At 46.0% G+C, this 25954-nt stretch overlaps 5 protein-coding genes, 1 long non-coding RNA gene and 1 other non-coding gene across 9 annotated transcripts; 6 read left to right on the plus strand and 1 right to left on the minus strand.

The window, feature by feature from the left end:
* Window positions 1–1084: 1084 nt before the first annotated feature.
* Window positions 1085–4112, plus strand: LOC101760918 (FBD-associated F-box protein At5g18780). 3 transcript variants are annotated; one of them, XM_004979421.3, is made up of 6 exons: window positions 1085–1399; window positions 1503–1571; window positions 2309–3219; window positions 3299–3463; window positions 3544–3763; window positions 3878–4112. In XM_004979421.3, exons 3-5 carry the CDS (start codon window positions 2335–2337, stop codon window positions 3757–3759), a joined length of 1266 nt encoding a protein of 421 aa, XP_004979478.1. In that variant the 5' UTR covers window positions 1085–1399; window positions 1503–1571; window positions 2309–2334; the 3' UTR covers window positions 3760–3763; window positions 3878–4112. The 3 variants fall into 3 exon arrangements, with proteins under 3 accessions (XP_004979478.1, XP_004979477.1, XP_004979479.1); XM_004979420.3 differs by having other exon boundaries at window positions 3544–4112; XM_004979422.3 differs by lacking the exon at window positions 3544–3763.
* Window positions 4113–7102: 2990 nt separating this feature from the next.
* LOC101761844 (lysM domain receptor-like kinase 4) lies at window positions 7103–9778 on the plus strand. The gene has a single exon (XM_004979423.4). It carries the CDS (start codon window positions 7310–7312, stop codon window positions 9473–9475), a length of 2166 nt encoding a protein of 721 aa, XP_004979480.2. The 5' UTR covers window positions 7103–7309; the 3' UTR covers window positions 9476–9778.
* A 689-nt stretch (window positions 9779–10467) lies between these two features.
* On the minus strand, window positions 10468–11974 carry LOC111258171. The gene is made up of 2 exons (XR_002678782.1): window positions 11482–11974; window positions 10468–11055 (listed from the first exon to the last, which is right to left on the minus strand). It is a non-coding gene; the product is annotated as an uncharacterized LOC111258171 (long non-coding RNA).
* A 1497-nt stretch (window positions 11975–13471) lies between these two features.
* Window positions 13472–13545, plus strand: TRNAE-UUC. Its single transcript has one exon. It is a non-coding gene; the product is annotated as a tRNA-Glu (tRNA).
* Window positions 13546–13645: 100 nt separating this feature from the next.
* LOC101762264 (endothelin-converting enzyme 2) lies at window positions 13646–17521 on the plus strand. Its single transcript, XM_004979424.3, has 7 exons — window positions 13646–13795; window positions 13897–13993; window positions 14083–14224; window positions 14325–14407; window positions 16291–16425; window positions 16764–16868; window positions 17025–17521. The coding sequence occupies exons 1-7, from the start codon at window positions 13728–13730 to the stop codon at window positions 17148–17150; spliced, it is 756 nt and encodes a 251-aa protein (XP_004979481.1). The 5' UTR covers window positions 13646–13727; the 3' UTR covers window positions 17151–17521.
* A 1379-nt stretch (window positions 17522–18900) lies between these two features.
* LOC101784420 (receptor-like protein kinase FERONIA) lies at window positions 18901–22258 on the plus strand. The gene is made up of 2 exons (XM_022829524.1): window positions 18901–18980; window positions 19936–22258. The coding sequence occupies exons 1-2, from the start codon at window positions 18901–18903 to the stop codon at window positions 21833–21835; spliced, it is 1980 nt and encodes a 659-aa protein (XP_022685259.1). The 3' UTR covers window positions 21836–22258.
* A 1066-nt stretch (window positions 22259–23324) lies between these two features.
* On the plus strand, window positions 23325–25954 carry LOC101762941 (actin-related protein 2/3 complex subunit 5A). The gene is made up of 4 exons (XM_004979426.2): window positions 23325–23544; window positions 23632–23704; window positions 23791–23891; window positions 25484–25954. Exons 1-4 carry the CDS (start codon window positions 23444–23446, stop codon window positions 25617–25619), a joined length of 411 nt encoding a protein of 136 aa, XP_004979483.1. The 5' UTR covers window positions 23325–23443; the 3' UTR covers window positions 25620–25954.

The following is a 25954-nucleotide window of genomic DNA, read 5'->3' on the forward strand; positions in this document are numbered from 1 at the left end:
TAAAAAAATGATCAATGGTTAGAAGAATTTTTGTTTTCCGATCAGTTTTCGACTGATCATCTATGATCAGTTCCCTCCTCTCTTTACCTCCGCTAAAATAGAGATGCAAGAGCAACTCCTTTCCCTACATTCCTGGTTAAAGGAGATTGAGGGGAAAACACCTCTCCAACACATTGAGAAAACAATCTCTTTTCCCTATATTTTTTTCACCACAATTACTTGCAATTTAGTGCTTCTAAGGTTATGTTTGTTTTCCTTCTAAATTATATTAACTGGATTATGGTTCATGGGTAGGATAGTAAAATGCTATCCTGGAATCATTTTAAAATATTTATGATCCTACAATGATCCTAAAGTATTGTTTTACCCTATTACCTATAATTCATATTATATAATTTGGATTGATTATAATCTGAAATAAACAGCCAATTCGTTAGCGTTAGCGACTTTCCATACAAAAACTACTCGTTTTGAACCGTAAAATTCTGCCCATTCCATCGCATTGCAGCCGCCATCTGCTTATAGATGTCAACAACTGCTTGGGAACACGTGGAAAGGCCAGAGACACGAGATAGCTTAGAATTAGAAATTTATAGGAGAAAAATAAAGGATTTCGAGACACATGAATACGATTCGTGTCTCCGGATGGGCATCGACGAAAAAAGCACATAAATCATGGAGAAATGCTAGGATGGCTGTACCTTTGCTTCCTTAATCGACCAAATAAATCCCTCCTGAAATTTTCCATCTACTGATTTACTCCCTCCGTTCTTTTTTATAATGACTAAGAAAAACAATCCTACTTATCAACCACTTAATTATATCATTAGTATTCCTCGTAAACAAGCGATTAGTTATGGCTCATACTTCTAGATGCTCACATAGCCAATCTCACGTGGAAGAACGAAGGGTCACATGTTAATTCTGAAATAACCATTAAGTGGATGGGTAATTTTTTAATTTGAAAATATCCCAATCAAAAGAGAACGGAGGGAGTAATTATTAGCACTGACAGCGTGGGCCCCCTGTCCCAGCGACCCAGCCTCCCTCCTTACAGACACAGCACGCACACACTCCACTCCAGTCCCCATTTCCCCAAGCGCCGAGCCGCCGGCGCCGGACCCCGACCGCCGACTGCGACCCCGCAGCCGGGGCTCACACGCCCAGCCACTACGGCGCCGCCCGCGGACCACGACCGCACCGCCACCGCCTGCACGAGCATGGAGACGCCTCCTCCACCAATAGATCTAGCGGCCAGCCGCCGGGGCGAGCGCAGGTGAAGTGAAGGAACCGGTCGGCCTGCCTGCTTCCTCGACCCCCATTGCTGGAGCATCAATCGGGCCGCCCCGAATCCTTGTTCAAATCTTCCGATTTCAGCCGGCATTGCAAACCCTAGCTGGTATGCTATTGCTCTTGTTCTCGTCGCTGCTTCCTTGAACCAGATGAGGCTTGGTTTTGTTGACCCCTTTGGGCTACATTCTTATGGATCTTGTCCCCTGCAGGTTATAGAGGCGCAACTGAGAAGATTCCGATTCCGAGGGGGCCGAGGGGGGAACATCGTTGGACTAGAAGTGAGTGTGCCCGGTCTCCCATTCCCATTTCTTTCTGTTATTAGGTGTTGGTGGCATGCTGTAGCGCATTATACTGGACTGTCCGTTGTGTACTGCTCGGTGTATTAGGTATTAGTTTATACTCTATGGCTGCGTTGTTTATTTGCTTGAGTTTCTTAATTCGGTGGCATTGCTGATTTAAAGACAATGCACGTGCGATGCATAGAGGATAAGACCTCCTCAGTGCACTGCCTTCATACGAAGCATTGTTTAAAAATTGGTAAGGTCTATAATATAGTTGTTAAACAAACCAATCACATCTGGGAAGAGCGCATTAGCAAACAGCAATTGGTGCTCATGGCACAGTGCTGCATTACTAGCTGAGAAGAAATGTGAAGAGGACTTAGATGAGTGGAAGAAGATTGGACTTAGATGTTGACATTTGGTCCTGCCTTTGTTGAAAATCTTATTTGAAGATTATGCTGGTTGGCTGGTTGCGCTACCATCTCATTCTAAAACGAGCTCATGTTAGTGCCACCCTGGAATAAAACCCGAGTAGACTGATCTCAGGAGGCTAACAAGTCCATTTTCCAGTATTGATTGGTGAGGGATGTAAACTACCTAGATTGTCTATTGTCTTATGTCTCAAACTCATTTGTTTTCTTCTTGCAATAATGCATTCGTGATTGGATATTGCCTGTGTAATGTAGTCCTTTTGCTTACATTGCTCCTCTTATGTGGGTTCCTTTGTTATGCAGAGACAGCATCAGCGTGCAACATTCAAATGCCCCTGATGAAGCAAGCTCTTCGAGGAACAGCGATCCCTGGCTCTTCCAGTCAGAAGAGTGCCCCCGACAGAATCAGTGCCCTACCGGATGAGCTGCTGCTTCATGTCATGTACTTCCTAACCCTGCAGGAGGCAGCGCAGACAAGTCTGCTTTCACGGAGGTGGCAGAATCTCTGGGCATCTTTGATGTGGCTCAATTTTGACGCAGCCAAGTTCAGCAGCATGAGAACTTACAGAAAGTTTGTTAACAATGCGCTTCTGATCCGAAGTTCATTGCCAGTTCCGGTGCCACTGGATGCATTTTGGATTTCTGCTGAATGCGACAACTCTGATGATTCCCTTGACTATTCTGACATGCACCCATGGATTCGCCATGCCCTTAATAGCAAGGCCTGGGCTATAGGCATACTGAAACATTTCGGCCCCAAGCCCCTTTCTATGCAGGGTTATCCCTTTCCTTTCACCTCGGTGTACTTGAAAATTTTAGGCCTTTGCCATTGTTCTATAGATGACTGGTTTGCCCAGAATCTCTCTTCCTGTTGCCCGTTGCTGGACGACCTAGACTTGATGAGTTGTGCCATCCATGCCACCATGTTTTCTTCAACCACATTGAAGAGTTTGGCCATTACCAGCACGCAAACTGAGAAAGATTTCCCTATAGAATTTCAGTATCTTGTGATAAATATGCCAAACCTAGTCTCCCTGAGCCTAGAGGAGATTCCGAGAAGAAATATTCACCTCATGGATGTGTCGTCAGTGAAAACGGTCTCAATTTACCTGTATTCACTCTCTTTTAGTAACTCTCAGGTTCAGTGCAGTATTCTCAGTGCTCTTTCAAATGCCAACAGCTTGACGTTGGTATCCCCATCTGTCTATGAAGATGTATGCTACTTACTTTAAATTTACAATTGCTCCAATTTATTGTCTTTGTATATCCTTTGAAACCATGACTTGTTTTCAGGTGGTGCCAAAGGTATTGCAGCGTGATCTTCCAAGGTGTGAGACATTCAGTAAACTGAAACGATTGCACCTGGGCGAGTGGTTTTTGAGTGGTGGGTGCTATCCACTAATATACTTGCTTCGGCGCTCTCCTAGTGTGGAAAAAGTTATCCTGCAACTTGACACTGTAAGATATACCACCCCCTCCCCCTGCCATGTTGTTATGTTTATGGGTTGAGTTTAATAGTGTTTTTCTTAATCTATCAGAGTGGAGCTGATGACTATGACAGGCTTGCAAATGCTATTTCTGAAATATGTCGTCCTTGCAAGGAAGCAACAATGACGTTTGGTTGCGAAAAGCTTAAAAAAATTAGGATCTACTGCCGCCTGGAGAGGGATAAAAGAGCCCAGATCATCATGCTCATCTTGTCAACCCATATTAGCCCTCTCCCTAGCATTAAAATCAAGCCCCTTCCCGTGTAGGATGGTAAAACTATGCACGCTTAGGGAATCTTGAAATTACACCATGGGCCGCCTAAGATTGATCAGCTTTTATGTTTATCGAGGCAGGCAATTGACAAACATCGCTATGTTGTTGTAGGGAATCTGATTTGGTGACTCGGTAGCAATCGGACCATATGGATTAGAGCTTCTGACACTTGGAAGACTTGTTATTTCATCCCCCTGATGATGACAGTATCTATGACTTGGCTAGTGCGACTGGCTGTGCGCAACTAATGTATTCGTTAGTGTTTCTTATTGCTACTTTCATTCTTCTGATGACCTTTTTCGGCGTAAAAAAGTTGTCTCCGCTATATACTGCTTGAGCTTGACTAGTCTTGGCGAAGAGTTGTTTTCGAGTACATTTTGACGAGAACGTTTTTGAGTAGAGGAAACACAGGCGACTCTCCCTTTGGTCGAAAAACCTACATGGTTGGACAAATTCAGCAGTGCTACTCAAATAGCCAAAATTGGGGCATGTATCGACTTTGTCTTGTTTGACAAGAACAGCACTGGATTCCTGCCCTGCCAAATATCGACGATCTCCACCTGCTGCACGTTCCAAAATGATCTTTTTTAAAAGAACAAAAAAATATTGAGCCGCACACAACGCAACACAAGCGTACCAGACGAGTACTCCAGTTGACCAGTTTTGTTGCCCTGTCTAGACAACCAGCAGTGCTACAGACCTGTCTCTACCGTTGACTGGCTACCAATCTCCTCTACTACTTCCAGCTCTGAGTCGTTGACTTTTCCTCTGGTTGCCAAGCCATAACCTGCAGCGTTCGTCGCTGAATCTTTCTGCACAAAATTGTTCCGACAGTCAAATCACAAGCTGAAGCAACGTGGTCTGAACACCTTAATAACTACTCCGTCTATCTTAAATTATAGATCGTTTTAGCTTTTTTAGATGCATAGTTTTAATTATGCATCTAGATATATGCTTATGTCTAAAAAAGTTAAAACGGCCTGTAATTTGAAATAGAGGGAGCAGTAGGCCCAGTTTGACTCCAACTTTGACCTACCGGCTCATATACAGCCTCATCTCAGACCAAGAACCTTCCATGCTCTGATCCTCTGAACGCCGCCTCTGCTCAGCAAATTCAGCAGCGGTCTCCTAGACGCTATGGGTGAGTGCTCATTCATATAGCTGTCGGTAAAGCTGATTTGCTTTTGTGACCTGGCACGCCGACGTGCCTCCTGGGCTTGCTGACTCACCAAGTGAGCCTACTTTTTATAAGGCAAGCAGCAGCTGATTAGTCTTTGCGATATGTGCTACGAGCACGGTTGCTAGATACTCCATCAGTTTTTCATTTGGTATTGTCGGGACGAAGATTTTGAACGACAATTACTTTATTACTATTATTAATTTGTCTTGTGGAATCTGTATTCAAAATATATTTTCTTTATGGCTACACTTTTGTGTGGCACGGATGAAATATTTATAATCAATAGTTGAAAATAAGCCATGTAATTTCAGATGATGGGAGTACATAATATTACAATCGATTTTAATCAGTGTACACTAAAAATGCATACATTTGTTTAGGACATCATGCCGATTAAAGTAATACAGTATATCCTACTCTTAAAAATGCATACATTTGTTTAGGACATTATGCCGATTAAAGTAATACAGTATATCCTACTCTTAGGGCCTGGTTGTTTGAACTGTAGCTTTTAAATTTTTCTGAAAAACTGTTGCTAGCCTAGCCAACACTAGCTTCTAGAAGATGTGTTTAGCTTTCTGAGGTCAAAAAGCTACGAAAGTTCATATAATTGAGCTTTCCAACTTTTCATATAAACTCAGCTTTTCGGAAGCTGCATAAGAAAATCAATGTTTGTTTGATCTTCTGGCTTTTCACGCTGAGAAGCTGTCAGGAAGCGCTCAAACAAACAGAACCTTAGTAGGTAGAGATTGCTAATCATTAAAGAAAAAGAAAAAAATGATTTTTTTAAACACAAGATCGGACAATCGCACGCGATAGTACACCACATTCACATCTATACACATCTACGTGAGTCTCCAAGACACATCTAACAATATAGGAGGCATAGCCTCACGTAGCGCGGACAAGAGCTTCCACTATTTTGACACTTCTTTGTGTGCATTTACTTTATCCTGTTGGAATAAACTTAAAAAGTACACTTACCGAGTGTAGATTTAGCTTTACCAACAGAGCTACCAACTACTTCGCTAATACTACGTGCGTACTATTGGAAAAGTGGTAGCGGCTAGCCCCATCACGACGGCCTGATCGCTTCAGCTTATTCAGCCGGCTTATCAGTCACCAAACAATATTTTCCTCTCACAACAAATCAGTCATTTCAGCCGACTTATAAGTTGAAGGTATAAGCCGAAGCGAACAAGCCGAAAGGTCGTTAAGGTGCTGTTCGGTTGCTGCGCTGTTGGTCTGCGCGCGGATTCAGAGAAACATCCTGTTGGATGGCATGACACGCTCAATGCCCCTTGACGTTGACAGATTCGCGAGTGCTATATCCAAAACAATGCTCCTTCGGGGATTTGCCTCGATAAAATAGGCCAAATCAGATGATGGCCCCGACAAGTGCAGCACTGAATCGATGACTTTTCAACATGCCTCGTGTTGATTGACCAGAGCTAACCATCTTGCTGCCGCCGGGTCCCTATGACTGCCTAACAATCCCCTGGAGGCTGCAGTGTGCAGATGAGAAATCTTTGGCCACCACTTGCTTTGGTTGTACTGCGTACCACGCTGCGGAGCTGAGCAGCCAAGCCCTCTATCCGTGCCTCTCGCAGATTCATAGAAGCATCATGCAATTTGGATGCATAGTTGCATATCCATCTTTGCTTGATGTGACACTTGACGCAGCCTTTTAGCTTGAGGTTGACGTGGCTGGCCTTCTTCCAAACGTGGCCGATGACCTTCCAACAAACAAACGCGAGCCCTGGGTCTACATGCGTTGGACTGATTCAAGCGCTGTATCCAATAAAAAAATTGCTCGAAAAGATCTCCTCCTGTGTAAAATAAGCAGAGGAGATGATAGCCTTTGATAAGTACAGCACTGGATTGTTGACTTTTTCAACAAGCCTGGTGTTGGCTCCTGTTCGCACCTCGCAATCGTGCCAGTGAGTGCTGCAGTTGACCATCCTGCTGTTCCGTTCCGTCACTGCCATTGGCTAAACATGACAAATTGTTCCTGGATTTTGCTGGAATTCAGAGAAAAATCGAAGTACGGGGAGAAAACCTTGAGGTTGACTTTTTCCTCGCAGTTCTTTTTTTTTAAACAAACTAGATAGAAGAACTGCTGATTATATTAAAAAGGAAGATGAAAGTTCTCTAATTTTCTCGCAGTTCTCGGGTTGCCGGGTCATATAGTAGTACTAATCACAACTTTTTGTCTGAAAATCAATGAGATTTTCCAAGTGAAAGAAAACTTCAACTCTGCAGATTCATCAGATGCATTCTAGTGTAGCTACCATCTGCATAGTCATCGGAAACCAAGTATAACACCCTATCCAACCTCCGGTTTGACTTTGACTTTGACTCCCATGACCTGTCCCCGATATAGTAGCTTCATCAGAACCCAAGATCCAAGAACTGGGCAACGCGAGGCTGCTGCAACAGCAATGGCCTCCTTCCATTCTCTGACAGCCTCCTCCTCCTCCTCCTCGTTCTTCTTGCTATTCATGATCTTCTTCCTCCTCTCCGGCGGGCTGCAAGTCCGGGCGCAGCAGCCCTACGGCAAGGAGACCAACGACTGCGCCCGCCAGCACAACTCCACCGGCATGCTCGGCTACCTCTGCGGCGGCGCCGGCAGCGCGCCGTCCTGCCCGGCCTTCCTCACCTTCACCGCCCGGGCGCCGTACTCGAGCCTCGCCTCCATCGCGGCGCTGCTCGGCTCCGACGCCACGACCCTCGCCGCGGCCAACGAGGTCGCGGCGGCGGCGCCGCTCGCCGATGGCAGCCGGGTACTCGTCCCGGCGACCTGCGCCTGCACGGCCACGCCGGAGGGCCGTTTCTACCAGCGGAACGCGACTTCGTACGTCTCCAAGAACGGCGACACGCTGCTCATCATCGCCACCGGCACGTTCCAGGGCCTGACCACGTGCCAGGCGCTCCAGGCGCAGGGGCTCCGCGGCGCCGCGCCGGAGACCCTCCAAGTCGGCCAGCCGCTCCCCGTGCCGCTGCGGTGCGCGTGCCCGACCGCGGCGCAGGCCGCCGCCGGCGCGAGGTTCCTGGTCAGCTACCTCGTCGTCCTGTTCGACGATGTCACCGCCGTGGCCGCGCGTTTCGGCGTCGACGCCGAGACCGTCATTGCGGCCAACCAGCTCCAGCCGCCGTACACCATAATCCCTTCCACCACCCTGCTCATCCCCGTCAGTGCCCAGCCTAACGTGTCGCGGATCCAGACACCGCCGTCGCCGCCGCCGCCGCCGACGGTGACGGTAGCGCCTGCTCCGGGCAAGAAGAGCAGCAGCCGTGTCGGGGTTTACATCGGCGTTGCGGTGGCGGTGGTTGCCGTCGCTGCGATTGTCTCAGCCGGCGCTGTCCTTGCTCTGAAGGCGCGGAGAAGGCGAGCCGCCGGCGCCGCTCTGGCCGCCGGCGAGGTGGCCAAGAAGGAAGGCAAAGGCAACGAGACGGACACGACGTCGTTGGGTTTCACCGGCGGCGGCGAGTTCTCCCTGTCCACCAGCGAGGCGTTCTCGAGCATCTCGGTGACGGACATCAAGTCCTCGCTGAAGATCTACACCTACGCGGAGCTCAAGGCGGCGACCGACGACTTCAGCCCGGAGCGCCACCTCGGCGGGTCGGTGTACCGCGCGGCGTTCAACGGCGACGCCGCCGCCGTCGAGGTGGTCGACCGGAACGTGTCGTCGGAGGTGGAGATCATGCGGAAGATCAACCACCTCAACCTCATCCGCCTCATCGGCCTCTGCCACCACCACGGGCGGTGGTACCTCGTCACTGAGTACGCCGAGCACGGCGCGCTCCGGGACTGCCTCCTCGCCGCGGGCGCTGGCGCGGCGCCATCGCTGACCTGGGCGCAGCGTGTGCAGGTCGCGCTCGACGTCGCCGAGGGGCTCCGGTACCTGCACGAGTACGCGCGCCCGGCGTGCGTGCACATGGACGTCAGCAGCGGCAACGTGCTCCTCGCCGGCGACGGGCCCCGCGCCAAGCTCCGGGGCTTCTGCGCCGCCCGGGCCATCACGGGCGCCACAGCCGGCGCCGGCGGCGAGGAGGCAGCGCTGTTCACGATGACGAGCCGCATCGCGGGGACGCGCGGGTACATCGCGCCGGAGTACCTTGAGCACGGCGTGGTGTCGCCCAAGGCCGACGTGTACTCGCTCGGCGTGGTGCTTCTGGAGCTCGTGACCGGGAAGGACGCCGAGGAGCTGGTGAGCGACGGCGTGGGCGACCCCTTCGCAGCCCTGCGGGAGCTCGCCGAGGAGCTCGACGGCGGCGGCGACGCCGTGCTGCAGAGGCTGGAGGAGCTCGTGGACCCGGCGCTGCCGGCGGGGAGCTGCCCGCAGGACGCCGTGGTCATGATGGTCAGGCTCATCGAGAGGTGCGTCCGGCGCGACGCGGCGGGCCGGCCGAGCACCGGGGAGGTGGCGCAGCGCCTCCTCAAGCTGTCGGGGGTCTCGGCGGTCAGCTGGCGGAACTCGCCGGAGTCGCCACGGAGCTCCGGCAGCGGAAAAGGCCTAATGTACTAGACTAGCAGTAGCCTCTAGCCGTACCTTGCCAATCGTGCGAATTGTGAAGCTACCAAAGTGAAATGTTGTACTACTTTCACTTTGGTGATGAAGTGAGTTTTGTTTTCGAAGGAAAAAATGATACTAGTAATTGTTCAGGTTGCTTTTTTTTTTGTGATTTGATTGTAAATCGTATCAAGGCAAAATTTGCCAAACATCACTAAATTTTGCTGGCATCATCGAACTTTTTAAATTGATTGGATACTATTACAAATCTATAGCCCTTCGTTGTAACCATTATAATAATATTTCTTTCTGTGGTCTCATGGAGAAGAAAACTTTTTGACCGTACACTCCTCAAAGCTTTTGAGACAATCAAAACACTAATTTGTCAAACTATTATGAAGTATGAAAGAGAGGAATACTTTTACACATGAAACTTATTGACTATTTTCATACTGTATAGGCAAGGAAGAGCGCTAAGGTGAAAATTTTGTGGCGGATAGAAAATCGAGTGAGGGCATTATGCCCCTGCTGAGTAGTGGCGGACTCAGCTTTTTGCCGAGACTAGGGAATGTTCAGCAGCCAGCCTGCACGTGCCACGTGGGAAAGACTGGAGGAGCCGAGGAACCAAGCTGCTACGGGGCAAGTTTACGAGGGCTATGCCAGCCAGCAGCAATACCGGGTGGTTCAAGCGCGTGGCAGGGGGCTCGAGGCGTCGGGCAGTTACGAAACAAAAGGCGAGGCAATGCGAGGACAAGTAGGATCGAATTGTTATTCCCTATTCGGTGGATCGAGTCTTTAGTTTTTTTGCCAAAACTAAGGTTAAGGGCATGTTCAACAGTTTAGACAGCTACCGTCTGCAAGTGCTTTGGAGATCGTACACAGACAACAAAACAAACAACTATACAGTGGCTTGTCTATTAGGCTGTCTGTGTAATATTTAATTCGTGTATGGGTACATAACTCATGTTGATGAAGTATAATTTGATCTTTGTATGCTATTATGTTGCTTTTTTTAGAAAACACAATGTATTCAATCAAGTCACGTAAAATTTTTTTAAAGCATAAGTATAATATATATATTTATAGCAACAGATACTCGGAATACATACATAACATGAACAATACAAATTTAGTTAAACTAATTGCAATAGAGAACAGCTACACCATGACACTAGTTAAAATAGTTTGAAGCTGCCATGCAAAGCCTTAGCTAACACCATCCTTCGTCTGAACAAAGCAACAATGATAAACAATTAACATGTTAGGAAACATTTAGTAAACAGCTAGCCAACAGTGAAAAACAATTCATGTGTGCAGTCATCCTGGAAATTAGAATGACACCTTGAAGAACATATGGACCAACAATCAACCATCAAGTAAAAGCATTTTCCTCGTATGTGATCAGACTTGAAACAACTACAATCTGCATTTGACACATTTCTACTGAATCCCTGGTGCTCTATATATGTATCAGAAACATTTGACAGATATGGCATGATACAGTATGATCATTAATATCAGAGATTAATTAAGAGAAGTAGCAGATTGCTTACTGAACCCACAACAATGGTTACAGAAATGTCCCTTCTATAAACCTGAAAACAACTTGCAGTCACTACAAATCTAATCCAAAATTTAGTATACACTGAGACTTATCTGAACTTCTGTGGTATGCAACACTGATAAATAATAGACATGTTTCTAGCTGCAAGCAAAACTATATTTTTGGGCAACATTGATAAATGAACAAAAGATTAACCTTGTACATGAAAACTGACGTTATCCAACTATTTTATGAGTGTCAAAAAATCATGGGGGTCTTGTATTGGTGGTTCTTCCTGAACCAATTGACATACAACAAAGGTAGCATGAGCAACGTCCAAGTAAATACAGAAGATAGTAAGATCAAACTCATGCAAGTTAATTTCTTCGTACAATTAGTTCAAGAACCAAAGCATGATGAGACACAAATGAAGGGACTGAAGTCTTTCGTTTCAAAAAAGAAGGGAATGAAGTCTTACCATCCTGCTACATCTGAATCTTGAGGACGCCACCATCAGGGGCATCGCCAAAGGCAAATCGAGGCCCCGAGCTAGCCGCCACCATCAGGCCATGGCTAGCTGCAGATCGAGTCCCTACGCTAGCCGCCGCCGCGCTTCCATGTCATGGCCGCACCTTTCCTGCTCCTACACGGCCGCGGCCTTCCATCCGGCACTGCCGCCGCATCTAGCAACGCGCCGCCGCCGCTACTCATTGGTTTCGAGGAAGGGCGCCGCCGGCTCGTGGGTTGGAGGCAGAGGAGGGGCACCATCTTCCCGCACGGAGGGGCCGCAGCGGATCGAGGGAGCGACGCAGGGGTTCGTCGGTGAGCCGCACAACGGTGCTGGAGTCGCCTTTTTCGCCTGGGAGCACGAGCTGGGATCGTCGCCTCGCGAGGCGACGATGAAGCCGTCTCCAGGCCGTCGCGGGGGGCTTTTTGCAAATGAATCGGCTCCCAGACGGCTCGGAACGGATCGTTGTACGTGCCCTAATGGAGGTTTCATGAAAAGTTTCATAAACATTAAATAAATACCACATTAGTAATTTTGCTGACGTGGCAAGTATGAGGAGAAAGGAGAGTGAGTTTCATCATATGTGAGAGTAGTTGCGGTGTTTCGGACCGCTGACTAGTGATTGTATGTCGTGCTCTCCTCACTTCGGATGGCTAGCACACAAGAGATAAGGAGTTATACTGGTTCGGGAAAATCCCTATGTCTAGCTTCGGCAGGACTCGTGTTTCTTGGATCAAGTGTACTGAACTTACAACGGGATGCTTGCAAGCAAGCGTTCGTGCGATATGCGGGTGTATGCGTTGAATGCGTGATAGAGAGAGGAGGTCCGATTCCCTTATATAGACCAGTTACCGGGCAACAACGTTGAGAAATGGAAGGGGTCCCCGACCTTCGAGGTCGGGGGTCATGGCATGGTTGGGGTAGTCTTGCGTCAAGGGCCCCTTGTCCTGTCCTCTTGGGCAGTCGTGGGCTTTGCACGCCCTGAATGGTGGCTCCTATGCGGCGTGCACTGCTTACTCACAGCTTGGCCTACTTCCGCGGCATGCCCCGTCCCATCCGCCAACCCCGTGACAGTGAATAGGACGGGAGCGTTCACTGACGTCCGCACGAGAGATGAGTGGGTGAGCCCCGGTCAGCAGCCTGAGCGGGGCATGCCGCTTCACTCGGCTTTCCCCGACCTGCCCACCGCCAATCACGCCATTACGACCGACGCTGGGTCCCACCTCACCTTTAGACCCGTACCACGTCTAGTGTAGTGGCATGATCTTTGAGCCTGACGGGTCGTCCTGACGATGAGGGTGATGATGACGTCGGGGCGCGTAGGTACGTATGGCTGCGTGTGGCTTTGTCCTACAAGCTGTCCTGAGTGGTATAAGGGATGTAGCCTGACCCTCGGACCCATTTCTACGTTGGTGTCGATTCAATGGGAAGCAAGAATAATCCCATCGAATGTCACGCTTCTGTGATGCTTCTCCCAATGGCAAAAAGGATCAATCACAATGGAGATAGCCACAACGATTAACGAGAGCCACGAGGAAAAGCTTTTCCAATACTCACGCGTGCGCTCTTCAAGGAAGCTCCATTGTAGGACGCGTATCCAAAATAAAGGGCAAAGTAGTATATAACACTCACATGAAAAATCAAAGGTATTTAGTTCTAACGTCTTGTGGTTTGTTGTGGTAGAAAGCTATAGATTTGTGGACTACTTTGCCCTTTATTAACAAATAACAATACGTGCAAAGTTCGGTGTCCTTATGCAATTTTCGCCTTGCATCAATGCGCAAAACGCAAACACTTCCAGACTTGTACATCAATGCTCAAGGTTATAGTCAGGAGCATTTTAACCTGATGCGATTATTAGAGAGGAGGAATCAACGATTATTTCGACTGTCAAGCTGTAAGTCCTATGGTAATCCAGAGAAAAATATTAAGTAAATAAAAAGCATGTCATGAACACAATTCCATTGTCGTCTAGTCCGGTTAGGATACCTGGCTTTCGCCCAGGCGACCCGGGTTCAAATCCCGGCAATGGAATGTGTTCTTTTTCAATTCCCATCTTTTTTTTTTGGCTCAATCTCAAGCGTTCATCTCTGATTGGACGGCCACCACGCCCCGCCGTAGGGTTCAACGGGCCCCGTGCCCCAGCCTTTCTCCATTTCCCCAAACCCCAGCTACGCATTCCGTTCCGGCGCCGCCGCCGCCGCGCACCGCCAGCGATGGCCGCCACCGCCGCCGCCGACGTCGCACCGCCCACTGCCTCGGGCTACCTCGACCCCTCCTACTGGTTCGCTCCCTCCCTCCCTCCCTCCTCGTCCCACTTCTATATGGTTTCCCGTCAGACCGAGCGGGGAGCAGCAATCTGATCCCGGCGGCCGCCGCGCGCAGGGACGAGCGGTTCGGTAAGGAGGAGCACTACGAGTGGTTCAAGGACTTCTCCCACTTCCGCCATCTCCTCGCGCCGCTCCTCTCCCCGTCCCTCTCGGTGCGTCCTCCCCTCTCCCCTCCTTTCCCCCAAATCCTGTCGCGTGGTATCAGTCAACAGCATCTCTGCTTCTTTTGCTGCGCGCGCAGGTCCTCGAGGTCGGGTGCGGAAACTCGCAGCTCGGGGAGGAGCTGCTGCGGGAGGGCGTCGCCGGCGGCATCACCTGCGTCGACCTCTCCCCCGTCGCCGTCCAGCGGATGCGCGACCGCCTCGCGGCTCAGGGCACCAAAGGTAAATTTCCTGATAAAAGAAGATGCTTTGACGCTTTGTGCCTGGTCATATTACCAATGGCCGACATTTTGTATGAGATTTTGGTCCTTGCTTCCTGCAGGCGTGGATGTTGTGGTGGCCGACATGCTCGACTTGCCATTCGAGCAAGAGAGCTTTGACCTTGTGATTGAGAAGGGCACCATGGTACGCATTGTTCACGAGCTTGTTCCATCTTGTGCAGAAGTAGTATCTGCAAATGTTTGAAGGTTGATTATAGTGGATAATCATTGAACTTAGAACCTGAAGGACCGTAGGGTGTTAAGCATCTAATGCACGGTCTAGTCTCACTAAATAGCACCTTAAATTTGAATATAGAAAAAAAATATACATGGGCCGAAAAGGCAATCTCATGACCTCAATCTGAAGCATACAGTGATTGTTTGGCCTATGCTATACTGTGCTAACCTGAGTACTGCATTCTGGAAATGTTTTTAGTACAGTGGTACTGCATTTTGGAAGTACGTTGGCAAAATACCAAGGAATGTTATGTGGTGGGCTTTGGACAAACATAAAGTCCCAACGAACGTTGGACTTATTAAGGACATGTACAACAATATTGTAACTAGAGTCTGAACAAGTGATTGCGACACAGATGACTTTCCGATTAGAATTGGACTGCATCAAGGGTCTGCTTTGAGTCCTTATCTATTTGCCTTAGTGATGGATGAGGTAACAAGGGACATTCAAGGGGATATCCCTTGGTGTATGCTCTTCGCGGATGATGTAGTGCTAGTTGATGAAAGTCGAGTAGGAGTAAATAGGAAACTGGAGTTTTGGCTGGAGACCCTAGAGTCAAAAGGTTTTAGACTCAGCAGAACTAAAACTGAATATATGAGATGTGACTTTGGCACTACTACATGATGTCAGTTTGGAAGGCCAAGTAGTGCCTAGGAAGGATACATTTTGATATTTGGGATCAATGCTACAACGAGATGGGGATATCGATGAGGATGTTAGTCATAGAATCAAAGCGGGGTGGATGAAGTGGCGTCAAACATCAGGAATTTTATATGACAAGAGGGTACCATTGAAGCTAAAAGGCAAGTTTTATAGGACAGCGATTAGACCTGCAATGCTGTATGGTGCAGAATGTTGGCCTATAAAAAGATGACATGTCTAGCAGATAAGTGTTGCGGAAATGCGTATGTTGCGTTGGATTTGTGGTCATACGAGAAGGGATCGAGTCCGGAATGCGGATATACGTTGTAGGTTAGGGGTAGCACCAATTGAAGAAAAGCTTATCCAACACCGGCTGAGATGGTTTGGACATATCCAACGAAGGCCTCCGGAGGCACCGGTGCGTAGTGCAACCTTAAGGCATGACAATAATGTTAAGAGAGGCAGAGGAAGACCAAAATTGACATGGGAAGAGGCAATAAAAGGAGATTTGAAGGGATGGAATATACCCAAATATTTAGCCCTGGATAGGAGTGTTTGGAAAATAGCTATTCATGTGCCCGAACCCTGATTTGTAGCTCTTGTTGGGTTTCAACTCTAGTCTACCCTAACTTGCTTTGGAATGAAAGGCTATGTTGTTGTTAATGTTGGTACTGCATTTTGGAAGGTAACCAGATAGCTCCTTTACCACCTTGATACGGTGTTATGATGATTGTCCATGTGTTAGCAAGAAGCAGAAGAGAGAATCACATCTGTTTAGCATGCGTGCAAAAGGCCAGCATCAGCATGTATTGCCCAGCTAGAATTTGAAGGTTTCCCGTCTTACAACGAAATGAGCAAACTCATTGTGATCTTTTAAGTGCAATGCATCTATTTTAGAAGTTTCCTTTAATAATGCAACAAAATACCGCACCAGTGAAATGGTTTCAACACAAAACTTCTGCTGGGGTAAAAATACACTGAGAGGGAACAGGAGTAGACCCAGTGTTCATGTCACAAATTAAGCATCATTGGAAACAACTCAGCACAATGTGTTATGTTCTTATGTTCATTCTAGTAGTGTCTAGTGCTAGTACATTACCTGATGTTACCTGTTATTAGACTTAATAAAGAAACATCCTTTTTCACAGGATGTATTGTTTGTGGACAGCGGCGATCCATGGAACCCCAATCCTACAACAGTAAAAAACGTGATGAAAATGCTTGAATGTATCCACAGGGTTTTGAAACCAGAAGGCATATTTGTATCAATTACCTTCGGACAGGTCAGGGATATTCTCATTGTCCCAATGCACTTTCCATGAATTTCATTTACAACAATCATTCATGTAGGATTTATTTATTTCTGGTATAGTTCGACGGTGTTTCATTTCTTTGTTTGACAGTATAAAAATTTGTGCATTTTATACAATTTCCTTTTGAGAAGAACTACTTTTCTCATACATCTACGAACTATATCACACCATACAGCTAAAGATTGTCTTTTAGATGATGAAATAAGTAAAGTTGCTAAGAGGAACAAGCTTGAAGGCGAATCTGTGTCTTATTATTTTCTTTTATCTAGTAATCTTTCTATTCTCAATGAAGAGTTTTCATATGGCAGCCACACTTTCGACGCCGATTTTTTGAAGCTCCCGAGTTTACATGGTCTGTTGAGTACAGTACCTTTGGTGACGGCTTTCATTATTTCTTTTACACTCTTAAGAAGGTTAATTCGGACCCTTGCTTTGATTTTACTTGAGCTCATCAATTACCTTGTAGACATTATGGTTCAATTATACATGAAGTTTTATCATTACTGAAATCACTTCACCCCCTAGCAAAGCCCTGTCTTCTTAATTATTTCCCCTTTCTTAATCTCTAGGGAAAGAGGTCACTGGAGTCCAACAGTTACCAAAATATAATACCTCCTGCTCCAAGAATAAATATGGTCCATGAGGAGCTCGAGAGCGAGGATTTTATATTCCGCACAAATGTTGATGAGTTGTGAGTAGCAGGTTAACTAGCGAGTGCCTCAAGGTTTGAAGGTTTGATGAAAGAAGAAGCTAACACATCAAAAGAGAGATGCGTTTGTCACCCTGCAATGGTGTTTGTGGTCCTTGTTGTGCAATGGCGTGCTAGGGATCTATGTACAATATGGTTGTACATTGCGTGCTTGTGTTAGCTCTAGTTAAAGAATACTGTGACATCCTTTTTCCCGATTATGACATGTCAATTTCATAGGTACAAAATCATATATTTGCCGGTAGCTGTTTACTGGGAGCAAGCCTGCCCTAAATTTTGTTTTTGAACTCGACGAGAAACTAGAACTTAGGGTGGGATCCTGGAAATGGCATGGCTTTGTTTGAGTTGGTTCATCTATGTCAGTTGAATCAATACGGTTTTGTTTGTTTGGAAAAGAAGACAAGTTAATTTGACAGCATATTTGGTTCATCAAACTTCAGGATGCAGAAGAAGCTGAAAGCTGAAGCAGCTCAGAAGCGCTGTGGGCATACCTTGAGGAGCGGGAGCACATGAGCGATTGAGTGCTTTTCCAGCATGACCCTGGGTGTTTGACAATAACATCGAACCTGCAGAAACTAGCTAGTGCGGACACACCTTTTTCTGGATTGAAATTCAAATCGACCAGTAAGTTTCACCGTGGAGGAAATTCCTTTTCCTCCAGCAAACACAAGTCAGAAAAGTATGGATTATTGACTATCGCTGAAGGTAAGGATTCTCTTTCCAGCATTCCTGGTCTAGTTTTGTTTGGGTTTAGGCTTAGATGTAGTGGGTTCTCGTTGACTGCTTTACTTGTTTGGAAGAGCTCCTTGAGCAGCAGGGGTAGCTGTACCAAATGTAAGGTTGCAGGGAATTAAATGAACTAAGATAGTGGTAGTTGAAAAAAAACTAGCTTTTTCTCATAGAAAGAGTCTCTATAGAGTTTGTCCTACAAAATCATTTTGGCCACATAATCACTTTCCAAGAGAATCATTTTCCATAGATAATCACTTTTAAAAGAAGCTCTAACAAATAGGCCCGTGCACTCTCCTTTTCCCTTTTCGTTCTGCCTGGGCCTTTATCAGCTTCAGTGACCTTTTCTTCACTTCGTGCTCCCACTTCCTTGCAAAACCTTGCCTGCTATTTGAATTAACCTTTTTGATGATTATTCGTGCGGCCAAGCCGCCTCCACATCTTCACCGATGACTCTACTGTTGGATCCGCCGCCACTCCCATTGCATTTCACGCACTGACTTGAGGGTGAATCTCCTTTTCAGCCAGCGCCCCAATTATGCTCGTCGCCGTGAGTAGTGTGACCATCTCCGGTTATGGCCTGCTGGAGATATCTTCTGAACCCTGACTGACGACGGCGTTCGATTGGCTATTGTCGATGATCCATGGCCGGCCCCATCACGTCGAAATGTTTCAGAGCAATCCATGCATCTAAAATCACCTGCATGCTGGAGTTGCGATCGCGGCATCTCTTGTTTGATGATCAAGATCAGCGCCTGGCTGGCTGATGAAATGATGATCAGCTCTCCACACGACAGCTAATGCTAGCTCGTTCCGACGGTGCACCTCCACAGCCCTGCCGACTGGCGTGTAAGTTTAGCTTGCTCAGAAGTAGTCCTCCCACGCGCAATTGCCTGGACGTCCAGTTATCCTTCTCCTTTGTTTTTCTGTATTAGAGCAAGACAGGAGCTGGAAATGGTCTCCTTCGGCGTCCATATTCAAACCCATTGTAACCAGCCAATGACGACATGCTTGGGAGTTACCTGCCATTTGGGTCGTATGCGCAGTTTTCCCCTTCTTCCCAGTCGTCCCTACCATCAACGGCGAGGTGAGCATCACCTACTACTACTAGCTTAGAGAGGCAGAGATAGATGATTCATGGTGGTGGGCATCTGCAACTCCATCGATAACACACAGGTACGTGGAGCACGAATCATTCTTAACTTAATTGCCCATACATGTCGATCAGGCTCTTAATTTGTGGAGATTCTCACCTTGTAATCCAGTCTTTTTGCACTAGCTGTGACTGATGCAGCCCACTCATAAGGGCTTCCTTTTCCGTGGTATGCATCAAATATTTCTGTTCTTACCAGCATGTATAACTAGAGATTGAGGATTGACCAACCATTCTGCCTTTCTTTTATGTGTGCGGATTTCGTTCTACGCCCTACAATCAAAGTGCCGTCGTTGTGAATACTGACACAGTAATCAAAACATTACTTTGACCAGTAATATTATTATAGTAAAAAGACAAGGCAAAATGTAGCAAAGTTTTCATGTTTAGATGTGAGCGGTTCAAGTTTAAACGTATTGACCGCATGGAACCCAAAACGACACTTATTTGTAATTCGCAAGCCATCTCCACTTAATTCAATAGAAGACATGCAACTAATATCAATCCGTGCCATTACCATGCACAAGTTTAAATCAGGTTAGGTCAAAGGAGATGCCTTATGAGTTATATAGTGCATACGTTTTGGTCAATGAACATTCATTCTAGCCACAAATCACAAGATATTAGGGGACACTCTGGAATTCACAATTTTTTAGGTCAACAAGTCTACTGCATTCAACTTATTCATTGAAGAGGGATGGGAAACTGTTTCATCACTACACATTTTCCGTACACATGTGACTACCAAAAGTACAGATTTGTACAAAGAAACAAAAGCATAAATGTATAGGTCCTGGTTTTTGCTGCCTCGGTCATCTTCTACAGTTCTCCATATATACTTTTAGTCAAAGCAAAAACTGTTGTATTTACTGCTTTATTACTTTTAAAGGAGTCGTCCAGAAAATAAAGTGATGGAATCGATGCAACAAAGGGATGACAGATCAAGGTGGATAGCGCATAGCAATCATAATATAAAATGCTTCACAAAATGGGAGGTAGAAATAATAACCAACAACTATAGAACTATTATCGGGAGGGGTGCTTTCGGAGAAGTTTACAGAGGAGTCCTGGACAAAAGTGTGGTTGCAGTGAAGAGATTTGTCCACAATGTGAGGGAAAACTTTGATCAAGAATTGACCGCCCATCGCGAAGTCAATCACAAAAACGTAGTCAGGCTCATTGGTTACTGTGTAGAGGAAAATGCCCTAATGATGGTCACCGAGTATATCCCTAACGGAAACCTGAGTGGCGTTCTTCACAGTGACAGCAGCATCCCAATCTCTCTGGAAGCACGCATTAGAATCGCCACAGATTGTGCAGAGGCATTGGCATCCATGCATTCTTACATGTATACTCAGGTCATCCATGGGGACATCAAGCCTGCAAATATACTATTAGATGAAAGCCTAGATGGAAGCCTCAGGGCAAAAATATCAGACTTCGGAATATCAAGACTAGTCAATGACCCAGATAGAACCTTGTTCACAGCCCATGTAGTGGGCAGCATAGGTTACATGGATCCTTTGTTTGCTCGGGATGGACGCCTCACTGCGAAGAGTGATGTTTACAGTTTTGGAGTTGTCCTGGTTGAACTGATCACTCGGAAAAGGGCAACAACATCAGGTGGGGAAGCCAACATTGTTGATGTATTTACTAACACTCTTGCAAATGGGTTCAGAGGGGTGAGAGAGATCTTTGATGCTGAAATTACAAGCCAGAACAACATGAAGATTCTGGAAGGGGTTGCAAAGCTAGCCGGTGAGTGCCTGCTGATGGAAAGGGGAAGACGTCCTGATATGATTGATGCGGTAGAACGACTCCGGACATTTGGGAAAGCTGCACATCAAGGACAACAACGGAAGAGCAAGCCAACGCCTCCAGCTCTAGTTAATACTTCGCCCTCAGACCTCTGCCGCCGGTTCTCTCATGAAGAGATGAAGGCTGCAACAAGAAACTTCGACGACTCGCTTCTTGTTAACCCTGATGACATTTTTGGTAGTAGAGTTTACTGTGGTGGGATTGATGGGGGAGCAACCAAAGTGGCTATCAAGTGCCCAAGAAACAGGCATGGTGGTGGCCGTGAATCCCATTCTGTGATAGAGATGAGGTCAAAGCTCAGACACCGTCATATTGTGCCCCTGGTAGGTTATTGCGATGAGAACAGCGAAATGATCCTGGTGTACGATTTCATGGCTCATGGAACTCTGCACTATCACTTGTATGACAACAAGGAGCAGCGCCTTACTTGGAAGCAGCGTTTGGAGATCTGCATTGGTGCAGCTCGTGGCCTACACTACCTTCAGAGAGGTACAAAGCATGGCATTATCCACGGGAACCTGAACACAGAAACTATTCTCCTCGATGAGAATTGGGTTGCCAAGATTACTGATGGTGGTTTGTCCGATAATGCTAGCAACTACTGGGTCTTACGTGTCAATTTCTTAGCAGCAGAACCTCATGGCCTAACTGAGGAATCAGATGTCCATGCTTTTGGTGCTCTGTTGTTCGAGGTCCTGTCTGGAAAACTGGGTCGAATTCTTCCAAAGAAATACATGTTAGAATGGGCATTGCGTTACAAGGAGGAGGGCAGGCTTCATCTTTTTTTTGACCCCGCCCTTAAGGGAGAAATTAATCTGCAGTCTCTGAACAAGTTTGTCGAAATCGCTGCGAAGTGTGTTGCTGATCAGGAAATTGACCGTCCGTCGATGGAGGATGTGCTCTCGGACCTGGAGTGTGCCCTTCAGTTGCAGGTGGACGTGAGTGCAGGGGCGAGTGGAAGTGGAAGCTAAGCTAAGTTTGGTGGCAGGACGTCAGAGGGTGGAATGGGCAGGCACGATTTCGGAAGAACGGATTCTGATGAGCTGAACACTATCTCAGTGCCCGTATTGCGACTGTATCGAGGCTCCCTTGAGCATGTTTTCATGAGCTAATGCTGTTCCATATTGCCCGTTGTGTATTTGGTTTATATCTTTTGCATTGCGACTCTAACCTGTACAGCGAATTAGGACAATAAAGCAATCTATAGGGTAATGTATTACTCCCTCCGTTTTTTTACATGTTCTAAGTCAAACATGTAACTTTAATTAAATTTATAGAAAAATATAATAACAACTATACTACCAAACATATGCACTATCAAAATATATTTCATTGTGGATTCAATGAAATAATTTTGGTCTTGTAGATGTTGTTGAATTTTTCTATAAACTTGATCAAAGTGGCACAAATTTGACTTAGGACAAACCTAATGTGACGTGTAAAAAAAACCTAAAGGGAGTACATAGCAATAGCAATAATATGTATTAAGAATTGTACTTATTTAATCTTAGTTGCATAATTTTCACTTGACAACATCAATTTTTGGTGTTCCTTGGAATAAACTCTTCAAGGATATACTCATAATCAATGTTTTTTTCCACTTAAAAAAATCAATCTTTCCAATATGTCACTCTCAAATGCTATTTATCATGGCTAGATCATTTGATCTTTCTTGTGTCATTATATAACACGTTGCATTTTTTAGAACCGGATTCATATTTTCAGATCGACTTACTTATAGAAGGAATGGCTTTTGGGACACCAACGTCTAGATCAATTTGACATGTATAGAAAAATGAAAAGAACAAAATTGAGGGATACACGCTCAAACAATAAATAAACTAGTTCACTAGTTTGTACTTCATATATGAAGGATTATGTAGAATTGATCGATTGAAGGCGGAAAAAACCCTTTGTGGCTTATCCGGGTTGTCCCTGAGCGCCACATCGCGTCCTGGTACGAGGAATCGAAGGGCTGGAGTAGGCCTCACCGGCGCCGCCTCGCCGCCTCGCCCTCGACCCTTGCTCATGGGCGTCGCCGGCTCGGCAGTCACCGCGCCCTACTTAGCCTATCGACAGCCCACGTCCAGCCTTCTGAAAACTGAAAAGTACGAGGCGAGAACACTGAGCTAGGGTCTAGGGAAACATGAATCAATGGGCCCTCTTGAAAGTTGGGGGTATAATGTGAGGAGTTTGGCTGTGCCAAACAGTAATAGTGTAAATAAATCTTTCAAAAAGTAATAATGCAGACTCGGGATCTCTGTGCAATCTGACTCGTCTAGAAGACATAATAGCTATGCTGTTAATATCGTTCTTCCATTCTTTTTTCAATCATGGCATGGAAAAATATCCCTATGCACTACCTTGGCCGTTTTAGAACAGTTTCGTGTGTCCAGGCGGACTTTGCAGAGAATGAAATGATGATTTAAACTGGCATGTGTGTAAAAATCTAGAAGACACTCTGTTTCTGACTACCTGCCAATTACAAGCAGACGAGCCGAATCCACGGATACCACCAAGAACAGAGCACCTAGCACAAGAGGGAGCCGACCCGACCCGCCTTCCCAGTCGCCGGCGGGATGGCTTCCTCGTCGGCGTACCCCGACGCTGACGAGAACCTGGAGGCCATCATCACCCGCATCGAGCAGAAGTCCCGCAAGATCGAGACACTCCTCAAGCAGTAATCCCCCTTCCCCCTTCTCCTGCCGACCTCCTCCTCCTCCCCCGCTTCTTGATTGGCCCAATCCTTTCTGCGCGGCGCGCGCAGGTCGAAGCCGGTGGAAGCCCTGAAGACGGCGCTCGAGGGGTCGCCCCTCAAGACCCGAGATGAGCGATGCAAGGTTCGATTTTTTTTTTCAATGCTTGGTCTTGTTTCTTCCATGGCTTCGATCTGGATTTCTTGACAGGCAGTGTTGGTTGGGCGCAGTCGGCGAATTGGATTGTGGTGCACCGGGCGATGATGGCGATTAAGGACGTCGACGGCATGTTCAATTCGCTAGATCCTGAGTACTACGACATCCTCATGAAGTGAGACACATCTCCATTCCTCTTCACCTCCCCTCCATTTTCATAACTCTTCCGAGATTCAATTTTCTTGGTCAGAGCAGGGCAGTGTCTTTTTACTTCGGATGGTGCCAATAGCCAGTTTCTGGTTTGGATTCCAGATGTGTATCACTGTATTGTAGCATTTAGTTGTATTGATCCTCCCTGTATGTGTCATAGTTGATGAATTGAAAACATCATACTTCCTAATGTGGAACAGAGCTTGTGATTTTGATCCTGCCATGCTCCTAACGATCTGTCAATGCGTCCTGGTTCGGACTTAACTTTCAATCTTTTCCCTTTTGGGAACTAGAAATGTTAATAACTTAGAGACTAAATTTGAGAATGATTCCATTGGAGTATATAGATTTGTTTTTTGGGGGCTGTTGCTCTCTCTAGTTAAAATAAATGCTATTTTAGATTTTGCGCATTCAGTCTACTTTGGCTTTGATAATTATATCTTTATACATTTTGGATCAGCCATATGAAACAATGTGTAAATTCCTCTTTAAAAATTCTCCATAATTTTATTTGACAGATATATTACAATAGAAAATTATGATCAAAGCCATACTTTGAAGTCAGTGTGCAAAATGATATCTACGTGTCTGAATGTGTACAATTTTTGCAAATTTGCGCTACAGTTGACAATGAATTTTATTTTTGAAAACTGTACAGCGGGGGGGGGGGGGGGGGGGGGCACTGTGATAAAATATATTAAAAAGGAAGAAGAAACTGTACAAGGATAAAACAAAAGGGGCACCAAAGTACCCTAAAAGGAAAAAACTTCAAGATAGAGCTATACAAGCTAAGCTAAATTAAATCAACCCAGTTAAGGTAAGGTAAGATTGTCTATTGCTTTCTTTGATTCTGTGAGCTTGAAGTCTGGCCTCATCCACAAAGTGTGGCAGTATGCTTCAAGAGTTAAACAATCACTGTACTTAGTCTTACCGGAGCATGAAATTTGGATACATTACTTCTGTCTTAATCTTAATAGTGCTTTCTGCACCATCATGTTCGTTGATCAGATATGCTGACTGATGTACCTAGGCTTATCCACATTGCCACTCCTATTTCCTATTATTTATTAAGTTGCAACACATTTTTTTATGACAAAATTTGTGGCCAATTGAGTTGTCTATGCACTACTTCACTGCAATTCTTCTTCACTTTAATTGATGTGTGTGTCTCCTAACATCTGTCCACATATGATTCTTTGGCTCCTTTGATGGCACAGCTTCTGCTTGTTGCATAAGCTTCTTATTTAAAATGCTGTTGGAAAGCAGCTTCTGCTTATTGCTGCTTTTTAGTTCATTCACAGAATCTGCTTACCAATAAGCTACTGCAGAATCCTGGCTTTTGGTACAACCTCTGCTTTTTTTTCTCCCTGCTGGTTAGCTGAGAAATCTGCTTTTCAGTACAAGCTGTGACAAGCAGGGGGCTATAGCAGTTGCTCTATGAGCAGTAAAAGGTTTTGGAGCGAGGCATCAATATTTCCTTACGTGCTCTTTTGTTTATGATTTTTGTGGAAAGCGGTGTATGAAAGCAACATGATTTAAACATGAATTTTCTTGCAGGTACCTTTATAGAGGATTATCGACAGGGGACAGACCAACATGTGACCAGTGCCTCAAAATTCATGAAAAACTGACTGAGAAGGCAGGCTTAGGATGTATATTGCGATCACTTGCTGACACTGCAAACACTGTGTGAGCTTCATCTCTGAGGGTGGGCAGAACGAAGTTTGCTTCCTGCTTGTGATAAATCATAGCAGACAACTTAGCTATATGAAAATTTTTAGTTAGCTGTTTTGCATCTCTTTTTTTGTCATCTGTCAGTTTCAGTTAGAGCTTCATTGTACCTTACTAGAATGGCTGAATATGAACTTATGTAGTATTATGCTGTTTTGAACTCTTTTACTAGACTCTTGGGTTTCCCTACTATAGTTAAAATTCGAGGTGTTTCTGTACCATCAGAGCTGAAAAGATGGTTGGAATGTCTTTTTGGCCCCAATTGTTAAGCTTCCAATCTTATGGTTTTGTTCTCCA

Source organism: Setaria italica, chromosome VIII, assembly GCF_000263155.2.
Source record: "Setaria italica strain Yugu1 chromosome VIII, Setaria_italica_v2.0, whole genome shotgun sequence".
NCBI classification, from domain to species: Eukaryota; Viridiplantae; Streptophyta; class Magnoliopsida; order Poales; family Poaceae; genus Setaria; species Setaria italica.

Bases quoted from the DNA above. Each gene is read 5' to 3' on its own strand.
- LOC101760918 (XM_004979420.3), top strand. From the start codon at position 2,335: ATGCCCCTGATGAAGCAAGCTCTTCGAGGAACAGCGATCCCTGGCTCT. The intron at 3,220-3,298 runs GTATGCTACTTA...ACTTGTTTTCAG, and splicing joins CCCCATCTGTCTATGAAGAT to GTGGTGCCAAAGGTATTGCA. The intron at 3,464-3,543 runs GTAAGATATACC...TTAATCTATCAG, and splicing joins TTATCCTGCAACTTGACACT to AGTGGAGCTGATGACTATGA.
- LOC101761844 (XM_004979423.4), top strand. From the start codon at position 7,310: ATGACCTGTCCCCGATATAGTAGCTTCATCAGAACCCAAGATCCAAGA.
- LOC101762264 (XM_004979424.3), top strand. From the start codon at position 13,728: ATGGCCGCCACCGCCGCCGCCGACGTCGCACCGCCCACTGCCTCGGGC. The intron at 13,994-14,082 runs GTGCGTCCTCCC...CTGCGCGCGCAG, and splicing joins TCCTCTCCCCGTCCCTCTCG to GTCCTCGAGGTCGGGTGCGG. The intron at 14,408-16,290 runs GTACGCATTGTT...CCTTTTTCACAG, and splicing joins TGATTGAGAAGGGCACCATG to GATGTATTGTTTGTGGACAG.
- LOC101784420 (XM_022829524.1), top strand. From the start codon at position 18,901: ATGCTTGGGAGTTACCTGCCATTTGGGTCGTATGCGCAGTTTTCCCCT. The intron at 18,981-19,935 runs GTGAGCATCACC...TTACTTTTAAAG, and splicing joins TCCCTACCATCAACGGCGAG to GAGTCGTCCAGAAAATAAAG.
- LOC101762941 (XM_004979426.2), top strand. From the start codon at position 23,444: ATGGCTTCCTCGTCGGCGTACCCCGACGCTGACGAGAACCTGGAGGCC. The intron at 23,705-23,790 runs GTTCGATTTTTT...GGTTGGGCGCAG, and splicing joins CCCGAGATGAGCGATGCAAG to TCGGCGAATTGGATTGTGGT. The intron at 23,892-25,483 runs GTGAGACACATC...ATTTTCTTGCAG, and splicing joins TACTACGACATCCTCATGAA to GTACCTTTATAGAGGATTAT.